Source organism: Panthera leo, chromosome C2, assembly GCF_018350215.1.
Source record: "Panthera leo isolate Ple1 chromosome C2, P.leo_Ple1_pat1.1, whole genome shotgun sequence".
Lineage (NCBI taxonomy): Eukaryota > Metazoa > Chordata > Mammalia > Carnivora > Felidae > Panthera > Panthera leo.
The window spans coordinates 4,430,588-4,449,840 of NC_056687.1; the positions used below are offsets into that span (position 1 = coordinate 4,430,588).

The 19,253-nt window shown below is 54.3% G+C and overlaps 1 protein-coding gene across 2 annotated transcripts in view; it reads right to left on the reverse strand.

The window, feature by feature from the left end:
• Positions 1-5,811: 5,811 nt before the first annotated feature.
• The window catches only part of MX1 (MX dynamin like GTPase 1), a 28,291-nt gene continuing 14,849 nt past the window's right edge, over positions 5,812-19,253 (reverse strand). For both annotated transcript variants that reach the window (XM_042956045.1, XM_042956044.1), the window contains exons 9-15: positions 18,529-18,607; positions 16,646-16,768; positions 16,138-16,279; positions 12,283-12,441; positions 11,018-11,094; positions 9,375-9,623; positions 5,812-6,096 (exon numbers count right to left, since the gene is read on the reverse strand). In XM_042956045.1, coding sequence (XP_042811979.1) covers positions 5,866-6,096; positions 9,375-9,623; positions 11,018-11,094; positions 12,283-12,441; positions 16,138-16,279; positions 16,646-16,768; positions 18,529-18,607 — 1,060 coding nt within the window. In that variant the 3' untranslated portion in view covers positions 5,812-5,865. The remainder of the gene's footprint in view (positions 6,097-9,374; positions 9,624-11,017; positions 11,095-12,282; positions 12,442-16,137; positions 16,280-16,645; positions 16,769-18,528; positions 18,608-19,253) is intronic.

Sequence of the window (19,253 nt, forward strand, 5' to 3'; positions counted from 1 at the left end):
TCCAAGTATTTATGGAGTCTCTGCAAATGGGGATGGTGAGCAGAACCAGTCTGCACCTCCTTGGAGGGCGGTGATGCTGGGGGGGGGCGGCTGGGGGGCGGCTGCGTGGCGGGGGCAGGGGGGAGGGGGGCGGGGCTGAGGTGAGGTGCGGGGCGGGGTGGGGGGGGGCTGGTGGATGTGGTCCCGTCGGAGGTGTCCCATGGTAACTCCTTTTTTTTTGTTCCAAGTTTATTTATTTGAGAGAAAGAATGAGCAGCGCAGGGGCAGAGAGAGTGAGAGAGAGAATCCCAAGCAGGCTCCGAGCGGTCAGCACAGAGCCCGACGCGGGGCTCAAACCCACCAACCATGAGATCATGACCCGAGCCAAAGTCGGACGCTTAACCGACTGAGCCACCCAGGTGCCCCCGTCCGTGGTAATTCCCGCATGGCTGTCACCCATGGCTCCCGCTTCCCCCTGACTCAGACCCTGAGACCCGACTGTCTTCCAGATCTCTCTGCCCCGTATCCCACACATCCTCAGCCCCAGCCTGTCCAAACCCGCGCCCAGCATCTTGTACCCTGAAGCTGTCTCCCCAAAGTCCCTGTTATTTCTGGGTGACAGAGCTGCCTCCTCGGCTCTCTTGGGCGCCAGTCCCATGGAGTTGGGACTGGGACTGTGGGCAGGAGAGAAACACTGAGTGAGTTTTTTTCTCTGCCTGAGAACAGAACTCCATTCGGATCCTTTGCATCCCCCAAATCCTGCACCCATGATGGGTGATTGTTTTCATTATGTGTTAAAATTATGGAAAGACACGTGGGGCGCCTGGGTGGCTCAGTCGGTTAAGCGGCCAACTCTTGATTTCAGTTCAGGTCACGATCTCAAGGTTGGCGCGTTGGAGCCCCGGATGGAGCTCTGTGCTGGCAGTGCTGAGCCTGCTTGGGGTTCTCTCTTCTTCTCTCTCCCTGCCCCTCCCCCCCCCACTCGTGCTTTCTTTCTCCCTCAAAATAAATAAGTTTAAAAATTTTATGTTAAGACGTGTTAAAATTATGGAAAAAGTGCTCCTAAAAACAGGGAAAGCACACATTTTTGCTAGACAATACCCTTAAATACAGTGGATTCTCACTCATGGTAATTATGTTCCATAAACCCATCACGAACGCTGAATTCGTGAATGGGGAATCGTTGCTTTTGGGGGACAGAGACAAGGTCAGGTGCCGACGAGCCTCCGGTCTTTGTCAACCAATGGGTTCATGACCTTGTTTTGTGGGTGCTTCTGTTCAGAGACGCCTAATTGGATATATAGCTGCTGCACCAACACTGAGCCCGAGCAGATGGCACCATCACTCCCGAACTTGCTTATCTGCACGCGTGTTTTCCCCGTGAGGCACTTCACGGAGACCACGCTTCTCCACGACACCTGGGGCCGTGTCAAACCCAGAGATCACCAGCCAAAAGTGCAAAAATGCTGGAAACCTGGCACCAACCAGATCACAAAAGGACATTTATTGACAGCGAGAGCTGAAACGAGAAGGAGGACTCCACTGGGTGTCCTCGGCGAGGCCCCTCCCCTTTTTTTGCCGCCCCGCACGCCTGTCCGGCACGCCTGTCCGCCGTAGCACCGTGAGTGCTCGTTTTGGAATTACGAATAAATGTTAGCAGGTAGGGGGACTCAGAAATAAAGGATCTGCGAAGAGCAGTGAACCGTATACCTAGAGAGTCCACTTGGGACAAGGCAGTTAACAATCTTCAGTTGTATTTTTCACGCTAGAGTCGCCGGGTGAGTGGTTTTACCTTTGGATGAGGCTGATTGCACCTCAAAGATCTAGCCAGAACGCTGGAGCTAGGGAAATATTGATATTTTTGTCTTAAAGGCTTTATAAAAGATGTAAGTTAATTTGCTTGATGTAAATGAACCCCAAACACTCATCATTAAAGGGAAAACACAAGTATTAATAAAAGTGAATCATTTGTGCTGATTTGTGTCTCTCCTTGCCACTGGGTCAGTGGGTGGGTTTCCAGCACTGAGACATGTGCCCTCCAGGGGCACCTGGGTGGCTCAGTCAGTTAAGCGTCTGACTTCCGCCCAGTTCATGATCTCACAGTTGTGAGTTCCAGCCCCGCGTCGGGCTCTGTGCTGACGGCTCGGAGCCTGGAACCTGCTTCGGATTCTGTGTCTCCCTCTCTCTGTGCCGCTCCACAACTCGTGCTCTGTCTCTCTCTCTCTCTCAAAAATAAACAAGCATTAAAATAAATTTTAGAAGCATGCACCCGCCTCAATTTGTGTCTGGCTGAGCTGTCAATGGGGGACAGTCCTGCCTCGAACCCAGGTTCCGGGTCTGCTCCCAGCTCTTCCTCTGTCCCCCTGTGGCTTCCTTGCCCCCACTCCGATTTCAGTCTCTTCCCCTTCTGATCGACGCTTCCCCTTCCCCAGTGTTTTAAGAGAAGTGCTAGAATAAAGTGACATTTAAAGATTCACTGATGTACCAGCTGCCCCATGTTTAACGAACCACCCCCATAAATGGTGTTCGTCAGTCACTGCGACTACAGAGATGCATCTTATAACCAACCGAAATCCCACAGAACCGCTTGGACCTTTCTTCCTTGGAGAAACAGAACAGGTCTGACGGAAGCCGCGCTGGTGCCTCATTCCCTGCGACCTGGTGCAACATTCGCGGCCTGGATTCCTTTCCTCTGAAACAAAACCTGACATTTGGGGGAATTCTCTGGGTGCCTGATTGTTTGGTCCGCCTTTCCTCGAGAAGGACAGTATAACGGCAGGTGCTCTGGGGGCGCCCGGGGGGGCTCAGTCGGTTAAGCGTCTGACGCTTGACTTCAGCTCGGGGGGTGACCTTGAGTGGGGAAAGGGTGAACATTAGGCAGGGGGAGGTGAGGGAGAGGCAGTGGGCAGCTGCAGGTGGAAGGCTAGAGCGGCAGCGGGGTTTGAGAGGGACAAAAGGAGAAAGGTATTCCAGCCCCGCCTGGAGCCTCACGGACTTCCCGATCAGGTCCCCATAAAAAGTCAGGGACAGAAATGCTCGGCGGCTACCCAGTCGGGACCCCTCTCCCTCTTGAGAGCTTCGTGCTTTCTCTCATTGCACTCTGCCACTCTGCTCACTCTCTGTCGTGTGCGGGACTCGTGCTTCGACTCCGTGAGACCAGAACAAGCTCACAGCTCGGGAGTTTGGGGCTGTTGTGCTGACAGCGGGCAGCCTGCTTGGGATTCTCTCTCTTCTCCTCTATCCCTCCCCCGCTTATGAGCCCACTTGTGTGCCCTCGCTCTCTCTCTCTCACTCAAAATAAATAAACTTAAAAAAAAAACAACAGGTGCTCTGAAGCATCTTAGAAGATAGTCACGAATCCAGAAAGCCATTTGAACAAATGCCCAGCGTGTCCCGTGCCCCGCTCCCTCTCATAGCATTTATTAAGCACCGACAGCACATCAGACCCTGTGTTCTGGAAAACCCAGGCTTTCTATGTCAGTCTGCTCTATGTGGCCCCTCTCCTTGCTCTGCTCCAGACTCAGTGCTATCCTGTGGGCTCAGTAGAGCCCCAGACGTACCGAACGTGAAGGGTTCAGGAGTGGGCATCACGGATATTCTAGCATAGTCTTCACAGACGGATGGACCTTCCTACTAGTGCTGTAGGGTGGGCAGCAGAATCTGGAGACGCAGGGAGGCTCTAATCCTGGCAGTGTCCCTCATGGGTGGGGGCAGGGATGGTGGAGGGGAGATCGGGGAGCACGTGAACCCTTTGTCTGAGGCTGGCTGCCCTCGGAGCAAAGAAGTGACCCAAAGTGGACTCCAGGGCTCTCTCTCCCTGGGTCCTGAACACACGGGAGAAGGGACCGTACACTTCCCCCTTGTTGGTGGCGGCCTAGGACAAGCCTGGGGGAGCCCTAGACACCTGCTCTCTGGGGCCAAAGTGAAAGTGACCGCCAGCACCTCGTGAGTCCGCGGCAGGTGGGCAGCCCGGGGAGGTCCCTTCTTTGGAGCACATAGTCAGCCTTCTTCCCCCATCCCCCCTTCAGTCCCCTGCCAAATTGGAACCGCAGCAAAGAAGACCCCTTTGCGACTCCGGCGCCTCTGGCCGTCCCTGGTCCCGGCAGAATCTTCCTGTGGGCGGCGGGAGAAGTCACTCCGGCCAGGCCTGCGAGGGGGCCGGCTCCAGCCGGGGATTGCTGCGGTGGCTCCCGGCACCCCCGTGAGAAGCCGCCCACATCCCCCCTGCGCCAGGGGCACACGCCTCGTGCTGGACTCGGAGCGCCCGCACCACGCGCCGGCCTTCGCTCTTCCAAAAGCCCGTGCGTATTGCCGGAGCGTTTCCTTTCGGCCCCAGTGAAACTGCGCCCTGCGAGCCTGAGCGGCCGTGAGCCACCCCTCAGGTGTGGGGCTGACAAGAGGGGTAAGGCGCCGCGCCACAGTGGGCGCCGGGGGGACCCCGCCGAACGCCCTTCATGCTCCCGGCAGCCTCTGTCGTGTACAGATTCTCGGACGGCCCCTGAAACTACGGGGTCGCAGCGGCGTCGGTGGAAACGGGTTTATTACACATCAGCGAAATGCAGCCTCTAGGCACACGCACACAGCACCAAGGCTCCAGAAACATCAGGCGCGTGGTAGGAAGCGGCGCAGAGCAGGAACTAGGCCTTCCAGGGTGCTCCCCATGCGCTGGTCTCCGGCGGGAGAGGGAGAGGGGTCCGGAGGGACAGTCCCCAGGTGGAGACTGGTTTCTCCTAACCAGGGAGGCGGCGGCGTCCACCCAGGCTAACTCTCGTTCGTCTTAATCCTGACCTAAGTCTTCTCGCCAGGTCCCTGCCCTCGAGGGACAAGCACAGACCACAGACGGTCCCAGGAAAGACTGGCTAGTAACTCCTCGCGCCTGTGAAATGGGCCAGCGGGGAGAGGGCGGAGCTGAGGGCGGGTCCCTCCACGCGCCCGGGGCTGGGGGCGGGGCTGAGAGCGGGTCCTCCCACACGTCCGGGGCTGGGGGCGGGGCTCCCCCACGCGACCGGGGGCTGGGGGCGGGGCTGAGAGCGGGTCCTCCCACGTGTCCGGGGGCTGAGGGCGGGGCTCCCCCCCCACACACGTCTGGGGGCTGAGGGCGGGGCTGGGGACGGGGCTGAGAGCTGGTCCCTCCACGCGCCCGGGGCTGGGGGCGGGGCTGAGAGCGGGTCCTCCCACGTGTCCGGGGCTGAGGGCAGGGCTCCCCCCAAGCGTCTGGGGGCTGAGGGCGGGGCTGGGGGCGGGGCTGAGAGCGGGTCCTCCCACGTGTCCGGGGCTGAGGGCGGGGCTCCCCCCCTCCCACGCGTCCGGGGGCTGGGGGCGGGGCTGGGGACGGGGCTGAGAGCGGGTCCTCCCACGTGTCCGGGGCTGAGGGCGGGGCTCCCCCCAAGCGTCTGGGGGCTGAGGGCGGGGCTGGGGGCGGGGCTGAGAGCGGGTCTTCCCACGTGTCAGGGGCTGGGGCGGGGCTGAGGGCGGGTTTCCCCCTCCCCAACGCGTCCGGGGCTGGGGCGGGGCTGAGGGCGGGGCTCCCCCACGCGTCCGGGGCTGGGGCGGGGCTACGCCCCCCACGCGTCTGGGGGCTGAGGGCGGGGCTGAGGGCGGGGCTCCCCCCCACGCGTCTGGGGGCTGAGGGCGGGGCTGAGAGCGGGTCCTCCCACGCGTCCGGGGCTGGGGGCGGGGCTCCCCCACGCGTCTGGGGGCTGAGGGCGGGGCTGAGAGCGGGTCCTCCCACGTGTCCGGGGCTGAGGGCGGGGCTCCCCCCAAGCGTCCGGGGGCTGAGGGCGGGGCTGGGGGCGGAGCTGAGGGCGGGGCTCCCCCAAGCGTCCGGGGGCTGGGGGCGGGGCTGGAGGCGGGTCCTGGAGATGCGGGCGGGACAGGCAGCTGGACTTAACCGGGGAACTTGGCCAGGCGGCGCCGAGCCTGGGCCAGCCGCGCGAGCCGCTCCTTCAGGAACTTCCTCTTGTCGCTGGTGTCGCTGCGCTCCTTCAGGAGCCAGCTGTAGGTCTCCTTGTCCTGCAGCAGCTGCAGCATACTCTTCTGCAGCCGCTGGCCGTACACTTGCAGGATGAAGTACTGGATGATCAGGGGGATGTGGCTGGCGATACGGTTGGCGGCCTCCTGGCAGGGAAGAAGAGTTCACGGAGGGTGAGGGGCTGACGTCAGCACGCCGGCGTCAGGAGGGGCCGGGCCTGGCAGGTGCCGGTGCCCGCCTGGGTGTCTGGGTCTCGAGCCCAGCAGCGGCCTCTGAGCCAGAGGGCAGCCTGACCCCGCCTCCCTGCCGGGGCCACTTTCCTCGAATGGGCTTAATAAAGGTACGTGGACTGAGTACAAAAACCCCGTTTTCGAATTAGTTAAACTTTGCTGAAAAGATGTTGCAATTTTTTTTTTTTTTTTAATCAATGCTACATATTCAGCAGGAAAGAGGCCGGGCCGCCCAAAGCCACAGGGCGGAGGGAGCCCTCTGCGGTCTCTGCGAGCCCGGAGCTAGTTTCAAGCCCCCTTCACCCTCCCCACGCCCTGCCTGTTCGTAAAGAGCTCTTTCCTGAGATAAGGCTGATCTCTCGGGAAGCCGATTCGTCCGGTGCCTCAGCAATACCACTGCCCATAAAACAGTGGTAACATTAGCGCCCGGCCTCGTGAGACGGCTGAAAAGATTAAACGGACTGAAGGATAAAAAGTTTAAAAAGCTGCGGGGTGTGTTGGGGCACCTGGGCGGCTCAGTCGGTTAAGCATCCGACTTCGGCTCAGGTCGTGGTTCGTGAGTTCGAGCCCCGCGTCGGGCTCTGTGCCGACAGCTCACAACCTGGAGCTGCTTGGGATTCTGGGTCTCCCTCTCTCTCTGTGCCCCTCCCATGCTCTGTCTCTCTCTCTCTCTCTCTCTCTCTCTCAAAAATGAATAAATGTTAAAGAAAAAAAAAAAAAAGAGGAGTGCCTAGGTGGCTCAGTTGGTTGGGCACCCAGCTCTTGATTTCGGCTCAGGTCACGATCTCAGTTTGTGGGATTGAGCCCCGCATCTGACTCTGTGCTGACAGCACAGAGCTTGCTTGGAATTCTCTCTCTCTTTCTCTCTCTCTGTCTCTTTCAAAATAAATACACAGAAAGAAAAATGTCATGTCATAAAGATGTCAACTCTCCCGGTGCAGACTGATAATTGAATAGGATTGCGACAAGAATGCCCACAGCTCTTTTTTCATCACAGACAGAATAGGCTGATTCTAAAACTCCTAGCGAAACCAACGGAAGAAGAGGCAGGATAATTCTGCCTAACAAAGAAGCAGGGGCACAGACAGACACGTGGCCGTGTTCACAGCGGCGTCATCCAGGGTGGCCCAAAGGGTGCCAGCAGCCCAGATGCACACAGACAGGTGAATGAACACGCAAAATGCGGTCTCTCCATACAAAGGAGTATGATGCTACTTTTAAGAGGAAGGGCAGTCTGACGCACGTTACGGCAAAGGTGAACCTTGAGGACCTGACGCTAAACGAAGTCACACGGACGCGAAAGGACAGAGATTGCATGAGTCTACTTAGGCGAGCTCCCGGGAATCAGAAAGTCCACAGGATCAGAAGGTAGAATGGGGGCGCCGGGGCCGGGGGAAGGGCTGGAGAGGTGCGTCTCATGGGGGGCAGTGTCTCAGTTTGGGAAGGTGAAGAATCCCGGAGACGGAGGTGGGGACGGCTGCCCAACAGTGTGGACAGGCTTTGTGCCACCAAGCTGGGCACTTAAGGATGGTTAAGACAGTACATTTTATGTGATACGTGTCTCAACACAATGCGGAAAAGAAAAAGAGGAAGAGAAGTGGGCATTACGGGAACAGTTCTGGCTGCGCTAGACATTTAAACCTTGTATAAAAATCCGCTAATGCAAAACAAGGTATGTGAATGTAATCTTGTTGATGCTGACATATGAAAAGTAAACCAACAGAAAGAGAAACGGGTTTCTACTGGGCCTTGGTTTAGAGGCTTGCCGTTCCAAGAAGGTCTCTGTCCATGGAGCCTGTTAGAAATGCGAAACCTTGGCCCCACCTCACACCTGCAATCCACATCTAACCTGCAACCAGATCCCAGGAGATCTGTGCACATGGTCGGGTTCTAGAAACACTGCCTTACGACAGATGCTGGTGAGGACGCGGAGAAAGAGGAACCCTCTTGTACCGCTGGTGGGAATGCAAACTGGTGCAGCCACTCTGGGAAACAGTAGGGAGGTTTCTCAAAACACTAAAAATAGATCTACCCTACGACCCAGCAATTGCACGACTAGGCATTTATCCAAGCGATACAGGTGTGCCGTTTCGAAGGGATACATGCGCCCCCATGTTTATAGCAGTGCTATCGACAATAGCCAAAGGTTGGAAAGAGCCCAAATGTCCATCGATGGATGAATGGATAAAGAAGATGTGGTATATTTACAGTGGAGTATTACTCGGAGATCAAAAGGAATGAAATCTTGCCATTTGCAACTACGTGGATGGAACTAGAGTGTGTTATGCTAAGCAAAAGAAGTCAGAGGAAAACATCATATGACTTTGCTCGTCTGTGGAACTTAAGATACAAAGCAGATGAACATAAGGGAAGGGAAGCAAAAATAAGATCAAAACAGAGACGGAGACAAACCCTAAGAGGCTCTTAAATACAGAGAACCAACAGAAGGTTGCTGGAGGGGTGTTGGGTAGGGGGATGGGCTAAATGGGCAAAGGGGCATCAAGGAGGACACTTGCTGGGACGAGCTCTGGGTGTTACACGTAAGTGGTGAATCATTACATTCTACTCCTGAGATCATTGTTACACGCTCTGTTAACTTGGATTTAAATCTAAAAAGAAAAAAAAAAAGAAAAAGAAACACTGCCATAAAGCATCCAAACAGTGACCTGGTAGAGATATCTGATAAGCCAAAAGATGACTATTGGCTTTATCTGTCCAGGTTTTGACCTGTCTCAACGGCTCTAGCAGAGCTGTGCGTCCTTCCCCAGCGTGAATTAGACTGCTTTTTCACATGCTTGGAAATGTACAGTAGCCACAAAAGCGTGTGTCTCTGCGAGTGGCTCCTGCCATCGCGTCCCAACCCCGAGCCAAGGGCTCCACCCACGCTCAGCTGCCAGAGTATTCACGAGAACCCGGTGAGGAGGTACCGCTCTACAGGGAAGAAAGCTGAGGCTCAGAGAGGTCAAGTAACTTGGCCAGGGCCACACAGCCCGTCAAAACCAGACGTGAGTGACTCCGAGCCTTAGGCTCGGCTCATCCGCCCGAGGCTCGATGCTTCCACGGAGGCTCACGGAGGCCGGGCACACGGGGCTGGCTGACGGTCACCACACAGAGACCCGGAGACTTAGAGAGAGGCATCCACAAGAAAAGGAAAGGGAACGAAAGCCGCCTTTCCGAGGCGCCTGCGGACTTACCTGGCGGTAGGCCAGCAGGTGCTCCAAGATTTCGCACAAGGAGACGTTCCCTGAAGAAACTTCTTCAGAGATCGGACTGTTTATTTTTTTATTCCTCTTCTCATCCTCCGAAACCCTCTCCCTGACCCTCTGCAGCGCCTGCTGGTAGATCTGGTCCTGACAGTAGACAATCTGCTCCATTTGGAAGTGAAGTCGGATCGACTTCTCCGCTTCGTTTTCCAGTTCAAACTTAATGTCTTCGATTTTGGACTAGGGCAAAAGAGAAGCGGAACGAAGTTCGCTCAGAAACAAATCGCCGGGTCGAGGAAGGGGGTCCTCCCTGAAGCCCGCAGCCAACCGGCTCCTACTGGAACGCGCCACGGCCTTGCGCACCCCACGCTGGCTTATCTAGGACGGGGCGCTCCCTCCCCGGCGGGGTGTGAGGGGGCGGGCAGCGCGCCCAGACCCTGAACCCCCTGCCCTGAGCCTGGGGACCTGCACGGGCTCTGCTCGCGGGCCTCATTTCTCTTTTGGGGGCTTTCCCGTCTCATCAGGAGTATATATGCCCATCACAGAGACCACGGGGGTAAAACGGGGGCCAAATTGAAATCCATTCAATTCCGTAGGGTTCATGTTCCTGCAATTTACAGAAACTGGCTTCCAGAAGGTCTGGGAATAGATCTCTCGCACAGAAAATATCTGCCCTTCCCAGAGCCCACTGGGAGCCACCGACTATGATGCATAAGGCCAGGTGCACCCCAGACATTTTCTTCTGTGTTCATGACACCTTCCAAACAAGGTATTCTTAGTCGTATGTCGTGGATAAGGAGCCAGAGGCCCGGGCAGCTTAAGTCGCAGGCCCCAAGACCCCAGCCTGCGACAGGCCAAGCCAGTGTTCCCAGCGGTGCTGGGTGCCAGGGACCGAGAGTGTGTGTCTCCCCAAATCCGTTAAGTTGAAAGCTTAATCCCCAAAGTGATGGCATTGGGGTGGCGGGTTGGGAGATCCAGCCCATGAGAATGAAGTCCTTACGGATGATGCCAGTGTCCTTATGAGAAGGGACACCAGAGTGCTCTCTCCCTCCCTCCCTCTGGCTCTCTCTCTCCCTGGCTTGGGAGGATACGATGGTCCTGGCAGCGATCATGCAAGCCAGGAATTGGGCCCTCGGCAGATTCCAGATACGCCACATTGATCTGGGATTTCGGGTGAGCGGCCCAGCGGTGCTCCGCTACAGCGGCCTGAGCTGACCACGCCGGGGGAGCCCCTGCTCCTGAGGGTAGACGCTTCGGGTCTCAGCTGCATGACGTGGGGGGCCTCGCTTCCTCCTGACTCCTCACTCTCGGAAAATGCCGGGTGTATATGTGGCTTCCTCAGTGAGTTGCAGGGTTGGGGCCGTTTCCCTCAGACGAGGCCATTCTCCACGAACTCTGGCTCTCTTTTGTGATTTTAAATATTTATTTCCAGAGTCCGCCTCGCTTACTGCTTACTGCTTCTTCCCCTGGATCACTGGTGATGCCACTAATAAAGTTCGCCACTGAGCCTGATTCTCTGCTTCTCTGCGAAAGCAACAAAGTTGGGATGGTCTTCATCCAAGAAATCTATTTTCTAGCATCAGGCTTTTTTTTTTTTTTTTTTTTTTGGTTAAATCGCATGTGGTCAGTGTTACCTTGGTTGTTCTGTAGAGGTTGAAAAATTCATCAAAGTTTCCTTTCGAAATATTTGCAAAGGCAAGCTGGACCATATCTGAAGAAAGGAAAACAAGATTCGTTCAAAATCATAGATGGCTGGGGCGCCTGGGTGCCTCCGTCGGTGGAGCGTCCGACTTCGGCTCACGTCATGATCTCGCGGTCCGTGAGTTCGAGCCCCGCGTCGGGCTCTGGGCTGCCGGCTTGGAGCCTGGCGCCTGCTTCGGTTTCTGGGTCTCCCTCTCTCTCCGCCCCTCCCCTGCTCGCACTCTGTCTGTCTCTCCCTCAAAATGAATACACGTTAGGGGAAAAAAAAAGGGATTCAAATAAATAGAGTATTTTGAGACTGTGGAATAATCATCTCAGCTGCAGAGCCGACCAGAGGTGTGGACGATGAGAAAGGTGTATTTTGTGGGTGCCCCTGGTTCCTGACACCCAGCTCCTAAATCCCTTAGAAACTCCCGGGTGACAGGAGCATCTCTTGTTCTAAGAAGGTGACTCTTGGTGGGCCCCAGACTGCTTCAGGGTGAGGGCTGGTCACCAGAAAGATCGAGCCCGGATTAGAAGCCTGGAACTTTCAGCCCCACCCCCACCCCCCCACCCCCATCCCACCTCGCCGCCTCTGAGGAGGAGAAGATTGAGTTAATAACTGATTATGTCTTTGCGATCATTGATTCCACCTCATTAAAATCCCCTAAACGACAGGGATCAGAGAGCTCCCAGGCTGGTGAACACACCCACGTGCCCAGAGGGTGGTGCCCCCCGCCCCCGACTCCACGAGACAGAAGCACGTGCCCCAGGACCCCCCCCCCCCCCAGGCCTCATCCTCTATACTTCCCTTCACACCCTTTATAATAACCTGGAAAAGGGAAGTACATCCTTTAAAATAAACGAGTAGAGGTAAGTCGAGTGTGTTCCTGAGTTCTGTGAGCTGTTCTGGCAACTTATAGAACCTCGTGAGGAGGGGGCCGTGGGAACCCCCGAGAGCCTGTCCGGCAGGAGCACAGCCTGACGTGGGGGCAGTCCCCTGGGGTGAGCCCTTACACCGTCCGGTCGGCGCTAACCCGGTCAGTGTCGGAACTGAGTCCAAATGTCGAACACCCAGTTGGTGCCCCGGAGAATCAGAGAATTGACTGGGTTCTTGGGTACTGGAAAACACCCCGGGGAGGAGAGCTCTCACTGGTTTTGATCCAAGCCTTTCCCGGGCCTGGAAATAAAACGCCGAAAAGCCAAATCAAGAACTCACCAGTTACCGTGCGTAGCATGTCGACAGCCGGCTCCTCCAGCTGTCTGATTTGCTGTTTGATAATAATCTCAAACGTCTTGTAATTGACAAATCCCGGCAGCTCTCTGCCACGATACCGGTTTTCAAATTTCTCAATTTCTTTATATATCGCTTTGTACCCTGGAAAAGAACGGTGCTGAATTATTTTACAAAAATAACCCTGTGGGCTTTTCTTTTTCATTTCCTAATTTATTTTGAGATAGAGAAAAAGCATGAGTCGGGGGCAGAGAGAATCCCAAGCAGGCTCCGCACTCTCAGCACAGGGCCTGACATGGGGCTCGAACCCACATACCACGAGATCGCGACCTGAGCCGAAGTCGGACGCTTCACCAACTGAGCCACCCAGGCGCCCCACAGGTTTTTCGAAACACAATACCATTCTGGACTTTGTGAAAACACAGAGCCGCGTGGAAAAAAAAAAAAAATTCAAATCGGATTTATCGATGGAAGATAATTCAGGGATAGCAATAAAAAAACAGATCTCAAGATCATTTTCCTTAGTCGTGTCAAGATGGCAAGTACAGAGCCAGGGTATAACGCCAGGGGGCAGGGAACGCAGACGTTCCCTGTATCATATAAAAAATAAAAATGACCACGAATGCCATCCAGAATCAGCGACACATCACAGAGCATGAGTACAAAGTGTTTGTAATCAGCTTGGGATAGCGGACTAGCCAAGCCCGTAAGACCACATTCACGGGATCTGGTATCAGTGTTCGCTATATAAAACACTTTGTTGTTTCTTTATACTTTTGGAATTCTTTTTCTTCTCAACAAACTGGACTGTGGAGGACACTGGGGGGTGGAAATTCAGGAAGGCCCTAAGAACTAACCAGGAGGGGCGCCTGGATGGCTCCGTCAGTTAAGCATCCAACTTTGCCTTAGGTCATGATCTCACGGTTCATGAGTTCGAACCCCGCGTTGGGCTCTGTGCTGACAGCTGAGAGCCTGGAACCTGCTTTGGATTCTGTGTCTCCCCCTCTCTCTGCCCCTTCCCCCGCTTGCACTCTGTCTCTCTCTTTCTCTCTCTCAAAAATAAATAAACATTTTTTAAAAATTAAAAAAAAAAAAAAAGAACTAACCAGGAATCATGGTCTAGGTATCCTCTTTTGGTTGGGAGATATTTTCTCGTAGGAATTTTGTACAAACTGAGATAAAATTCACATGCTATAAAATTCACCCTTGGGGGGCACCCGGGTGGCTCAGTTGGTTGGGCATCCGACTCTTGGTTTAGGCTCAGGTCAGGATCTCACGGTTCATGAGATCAAGTCCCACGTTGGGCTCTGTGCTGACAGCATGGAGACTGCTTAGGATTCTCTCTCTCCCTGTCTCTCTGCCCCTCCCTTGCTCACGCATGCTCTCTCTCTCAAAATAGATATATATACTTAAAAAAAATTTTTTTTTAATTCAACCTAGTCAGGGCACCTGGGTGGCTCAGTCAGTTAAGCACCTGACTTCGGCTCAGGTCATGATCTCATGGTTCATGGGTTCGAGCCCCGCATCGGGCTCTGTAATGACAGCTCAGAGCCTGGAGCCTACTTCAGACTCTGCCCCTCCCCTGCTCTCTCTCAAAAATAAAACATTAAATCCAACCTAGTCAAGTGTAGAGCTCAGTGATTTGTTAGTACATTAACAAAATTGTGCAACTGTCCCCAGTAGCTTATTCTCAAACACTTCTATCGCCCCAAGGAACCCCACTCCCTATCAGGACTCCCTCTTCATTTCCCTCCCCCCACCCAGCCCCCGGAAACCACTCCTCTACTCTCTATTTCTAGGGACACGCCTGTCCCGGACATTTCATATCAATGGAACCAAAACACATGTGGCTTTCTGTGTCTCGCTTCCTTCACTCAGCACAGTGTCTTCAAGGTTCGTCCATGTTGCAGCACGTTTCGTCCTTCATGCTTTTCCATGGCTGAACATTTTCTATCATCTGCTGTCACAGGCTGAATTGTATCTCTCCAAAACTGGTATGTTAAAGTCCTAACCCCTAGCACCTAGGAAATGTGACTGTGTCCGGAGACGGGACCTCTGAAGAGGCGATCGCACTGAAATGAGGTCATTGGGGTGGACTGAACTCCAATCTGACTGGTGTCCTTATAGGAAGAAAGCAGGACACAGAGCCACGCAGGAAAGACCATGGAGGACACACGGAGAAGGTGATGTCTACGTGCCAAGGAGAGAGGGCTCCGGAGAATCGAAACATGCTGGCACCTTGATCTTGGATTTCCAGCCTCCAGAATTGTAAGAAAGAAAGTTTCTGTCATTTAAGACACACAGTCTGTTGTGCTCTATTGGGACGGCCCTAGCAGACCAATACACTGGTACGTTAACATACCAGCCACCCTAGTGCGTGTGAGATGGGGTCTCCCGTGGCTTTGGTTTGCATTTCTCTGACGGCTAATGACGCTGAGCGCCTACTCGTGAGCCCAGAAGCCATTTGTGTGTCTTCTCTTTGGAGAAATGTCTATTCTCATCCTTTGTCCACTTTAACTTGGATTATTTGGCTTTTTGTTGTTGATCTGTAAGAGTTCTTTGTATATTCTGGGCACTGGACCCTTGTCAGATGTGTGATTTGCAAGTATTTTCTCTGGTTCTGTGCGGGGGGGGGGGGGTGGCGCCCTTTGACCCACACATGTTGTTTATTCTGATGAAGTCCCCCTTGTCTGTTACTTCTCTTGTCGCCTGTGATGTCGTGTCCTGTGCAAACACCGCCTCTTCATCCAAGGCCACGAAGGTTAGAATCCAGGTTTTCTTCTAAGAGTTTTATAGTTTCAGTGCTCACAGGTTGGTTTCTGATCATTTTGAGTTTATCTCTGTACAGGGGGCGAGTTAGGGGTCCAAATGCATTTTCTTGCGTGCGGGAACCCAGTGGCATGCAACTGATAACTTGTTGGAAGGAATTTAGCATCTTAAAATGAGAGCTGTTTTCTCATGGGCCGCATGCCGTAATAAGCTTGCTGAGCCATGCACGAGGGGGGTTGCTGGAAGCGAAGGACTGTTGTCTTCCCGCAGCACGGTCAGCAGCTTGGGAGTGGTGCAGAGATGGCAAGTGGCAAGTGGCAAGTGACCGCCCCAGTCTTCTACCAGGGAACGCTGTCATTTATCTCGTCCTGCCCTCCATGCCCTCTGCCAACGAACAGACGACTGAAAGGCGTGGCCGTCGAATTATGTCAACGATGGCATGATGTATCCTCTCACGTTCATTACTCAAAGCCAAGGACAGCGGCCAGTCGGAACCTCCAGTCAGCTCAAGGTACATTATGGAACCCGCCACCAAGCTGCCCGAGTAGAAGCAAAGTCACTTAAAATTCCCCTCAGCTGCTGCCGCTTTATCACTGGCCAGTATATGATTGACCTCAAGCATCTTGAAATATTAAAAAAATTAACTTCAGGTCACACTCTCTACCTTTTTCGGACTCTTGAGAATTTGGTGGTGTAGCGATGGTGTCCAGGCTATGTTTCGTTTCCCCTGCGTCGCTGCTGCAGCTACAAAATCCACTGAGATACACACGGGCTTCAAGGCCACGGCCAGCTGACCACGAAGAGCATGAGGCAGTGGCAGGCGCCATGTTGACCCGCTACTCTTGCGGGAGGGCTGATTCTGGTCGAAGCCCTGGCAGACTTGGGCAGATTCCTCTGTGTGTTCTCTCTAGGTGTCCTCCGAAGTCTGCAGCAGGTGCTGGCTGGCCTGAGTTCAGTGACGTGGGGCGGAGCAAAGGCGCCCCCCCCCCACCCCTCCTCTGGCCCTCCTCGCCATCCGCACCGCCCTCCTTGACCCACCTCGCCAGGCCTACGGCGGTGCCTGGCACTCACCTTTCTGGAACTTCTTTTCAATCACGATGCTCCACTTGTGGAATTCATGTCTGATTTTGGTGAACAGCCGACTCTCACCCTCCCCCACAGACTCCTCCCCTTGTATTAAAGAGGTGATGTCATGATTAAACGCATTGATTTTCTGTTAAGAAGGAGAACGTACGTATAAGCGGAGATGTTCCAGATACAAGTGGGGTGGTCTGGAGGCCGTGTGTAGGCTGAGGGTGGGCAAGTGACTCCTCACCACGTGACAGGGGTACCAGACCCTCCCACGCCCCCAACCGCCCTCGGGGTCTCGGGTGAGCATGCGTGATAAGCAATCCATACGGCAAATGTGACCATCTGTCACTGCCCATTGTCCCTCCGCCCTGGCCCCTCTTTGGTGTTAAATGGGCACAGTGAGCCTGGGTCAGCTTTTGGGGAGTGAGAGAAAAGTGCATGAGGCACACGATCCCTTTCTGGACAATGATGTGTGAATCTCCGACTCGATGCTACGGGCAATACTCACATCTATCAGAAAAAACATTTTTTCGTGTTCGTCTTCTGGTACATCTGAGCCATACTTTTGTAATTCCTCTGTTATTTTCTCATGATTCTCCTTTATTTGATTCTCTAACAGGGGCAGAGATTTCTGAGGAAAACAGAAAAGAATGCAAAGACATAAATACGGACAGGGAAGGAGCTGGAGCCCCCAGGCCACCTGTACGGTACACCTGACCTCCTGGCTTGCTCTAGAGCGAAGGTGGAGAGGGAGGCACATTAGCGGGCACTGACTCCACCCAGGCCTCCCCACATTCCCACTCCTGGGGGGAGGGGGGACAGTCTCAGGGACACGCCAAGGTGGCTACTCTGCACGGTTCCTGCATCCTGTCCAAGCAACGCCAGGAAGAGCTCCTTCCACGATCTGCAGGGACATTAGAAAGGGCCACCTGTCTTGTGGGCTCTGAAAAAGCAGCAGTTGGGACAATTTGAGATTCAACAACTTTTGTTAACAGATTTAAAGTTTTCAGAGACTTCTGTCTCTGACGACACGGTGGACGGTGCATGCTAGCGCCCTCTTCCACCGCAAACATCAAAAAATGCTGGCTGGCACATCAAAAGCATCCCTTGAGGGGCGCCTGGGTGGCTCAGTCGGTTAAGCGGCCGACTTCGGCTCAGGTCACGATCTCGCAGTCCGTGGGTTCGAGCCCCGCGTCGGGCTCTGTGCTGATGGCTCAGAGCCTAGAGCCTGCTTCGGATTCTGTGTCTCCCTCTCTCTCTGCCCCTCCCCTGTTCATGCTCTGTCTCTCTCTGTCTCAAAAATAAATAAACGTTAAAAAAAAATTAAAAAAAAAAAAAAGCATTCCTTGAAGTGTATCCATGAGCTGGCAGGTACTCAGAGGCACAGACAGGTGACACGGGTGCCCGGGGGCGGATGGGGAGAGCGGGAGTACAGCCAGATTTGGCCTCGCAGGGCATTTGTAGGAAAGAAAAATTGAGGTGACATTTCAGAGCCTCACTTGGTGCTGGGGCAACGAATAAATCCCAGTGGGCTTGCTCGAGGCGGGGACTCTAACGAGCCAACGTCTTCTTACTCTACAAAGCTGGGACCCCAAAGAGCTAGGAACAACCGTGCCCTCTGTCCCCATTCCTGGGGACTGAACTCGGTGCTGAGCGGAAGGACATAAAATCTCTGCTGAAAATCTGTAACCACAAACCAGCCCTCAAACAGGTCTGCTGCCCAAATTCATACTCCCTGAGGGGTCCCCCAGGCCTCGAGCTGAGAATCTAAAATGATTCAGGCCAGAGGCTGCACCTCCCTGGAGAAACCGATTCTGAACCTGGGCTTCCATGAATACCCACAGATCAAGTTCCAGAAAGGATAGGCCCAGGGTCGAAACCCTAGTCCAGGTTATTGTGGGTGATGGCTACCAGGACCCAGTGCACCTGACACTCGAATCCTCGAGCGCTGCGTACAACAGAAATATGTGCAAAGGAAACCTTTTTAAGGGACCGCACAGGTGAAAGAGAAAGGGATTCTGTCCAGACAAACTTGAAAAAGAACCACGGAGAGATTTAAAATATGAAATCTATGACCATGACCGTTGTCAAGCCATTGCCATAGCGGCTGGCAACGAGGAAGGAACAGGTTCGTGCAGGGCGCATGAGATTTTAGGCCAAGCGGATGTAGTCTATCAGGTCCCGCCCAACATGTGGTGCCGCAGTCACACACCGTCCGGGAGCTTGCTCGAGGATCCCAAGCTGTGCTCCAGACCCGCCGAACCTGAGCCTGCAGCTTAACGAGATCCCCGGGGAGATGTGTGTGCGTGCGGACGGTGAGCGAGCCCGCGAGGGTTGGCTCTGGGTTTGTGGGACTCGAGTCAGAGAACGGACGCCTCTACATGTGCTTACGCAGATGTGCATGATGAGTTCAGTGGTCAGTCTGTCCGCCAGACAGGGCACAGTGGCCCTTCCTTCCTCCAGAAGAACCCTGCGGACAGAGAAGAGAACACGACATGCACAACCATGCTGGTGTGGCCAGAAAACGCAAGCCGGCTTTCTGCTGCAGGGAAAGGCAAGGCAGGTCGAGTTATTCCCAGGCGGATGGAGCGCCCTGCCGCGGGTACCCAACACATGTGCAGAATTGCCCTGCGCGGAACGAGGGCAGGGTCTTCATTATTTCGGACACTTCAAAAATGGCATAGAGTTGGAGAGAATTGTACACCTCAAGCTCATATAACACTGTATGTCAGCTGACCGGGACTAAAATAAAAAGCTTTCTTTAAGAAATGGTATAGAGGGATCCCTTCCAGCTGAGACATTAAATATGGCTCATGAGATTTGGAACACCTGGGTGGCTCAGCGGGTCAAGCGTCCCACTTCGGCTCAGGTCATGATCTCACGGTTCGTGGGTTCGAGCCCCGCGTCGGGCTCTGTGCTGACAGCTCCTTCGGATTCTGTGTCCCCCTCTCTCTCTGCCCCTCCCCTGCTCACACTGTATCTCTCTCTCTCTCAAAAATAAATAAACATTTAAAAACATTTTTTTAAATATGTCTCATGACATCTGACTACAGAACTGGTCTTTATAAAGATACGCTTGGTCACCTATGGATATGTTTTCATAACACACACACCCT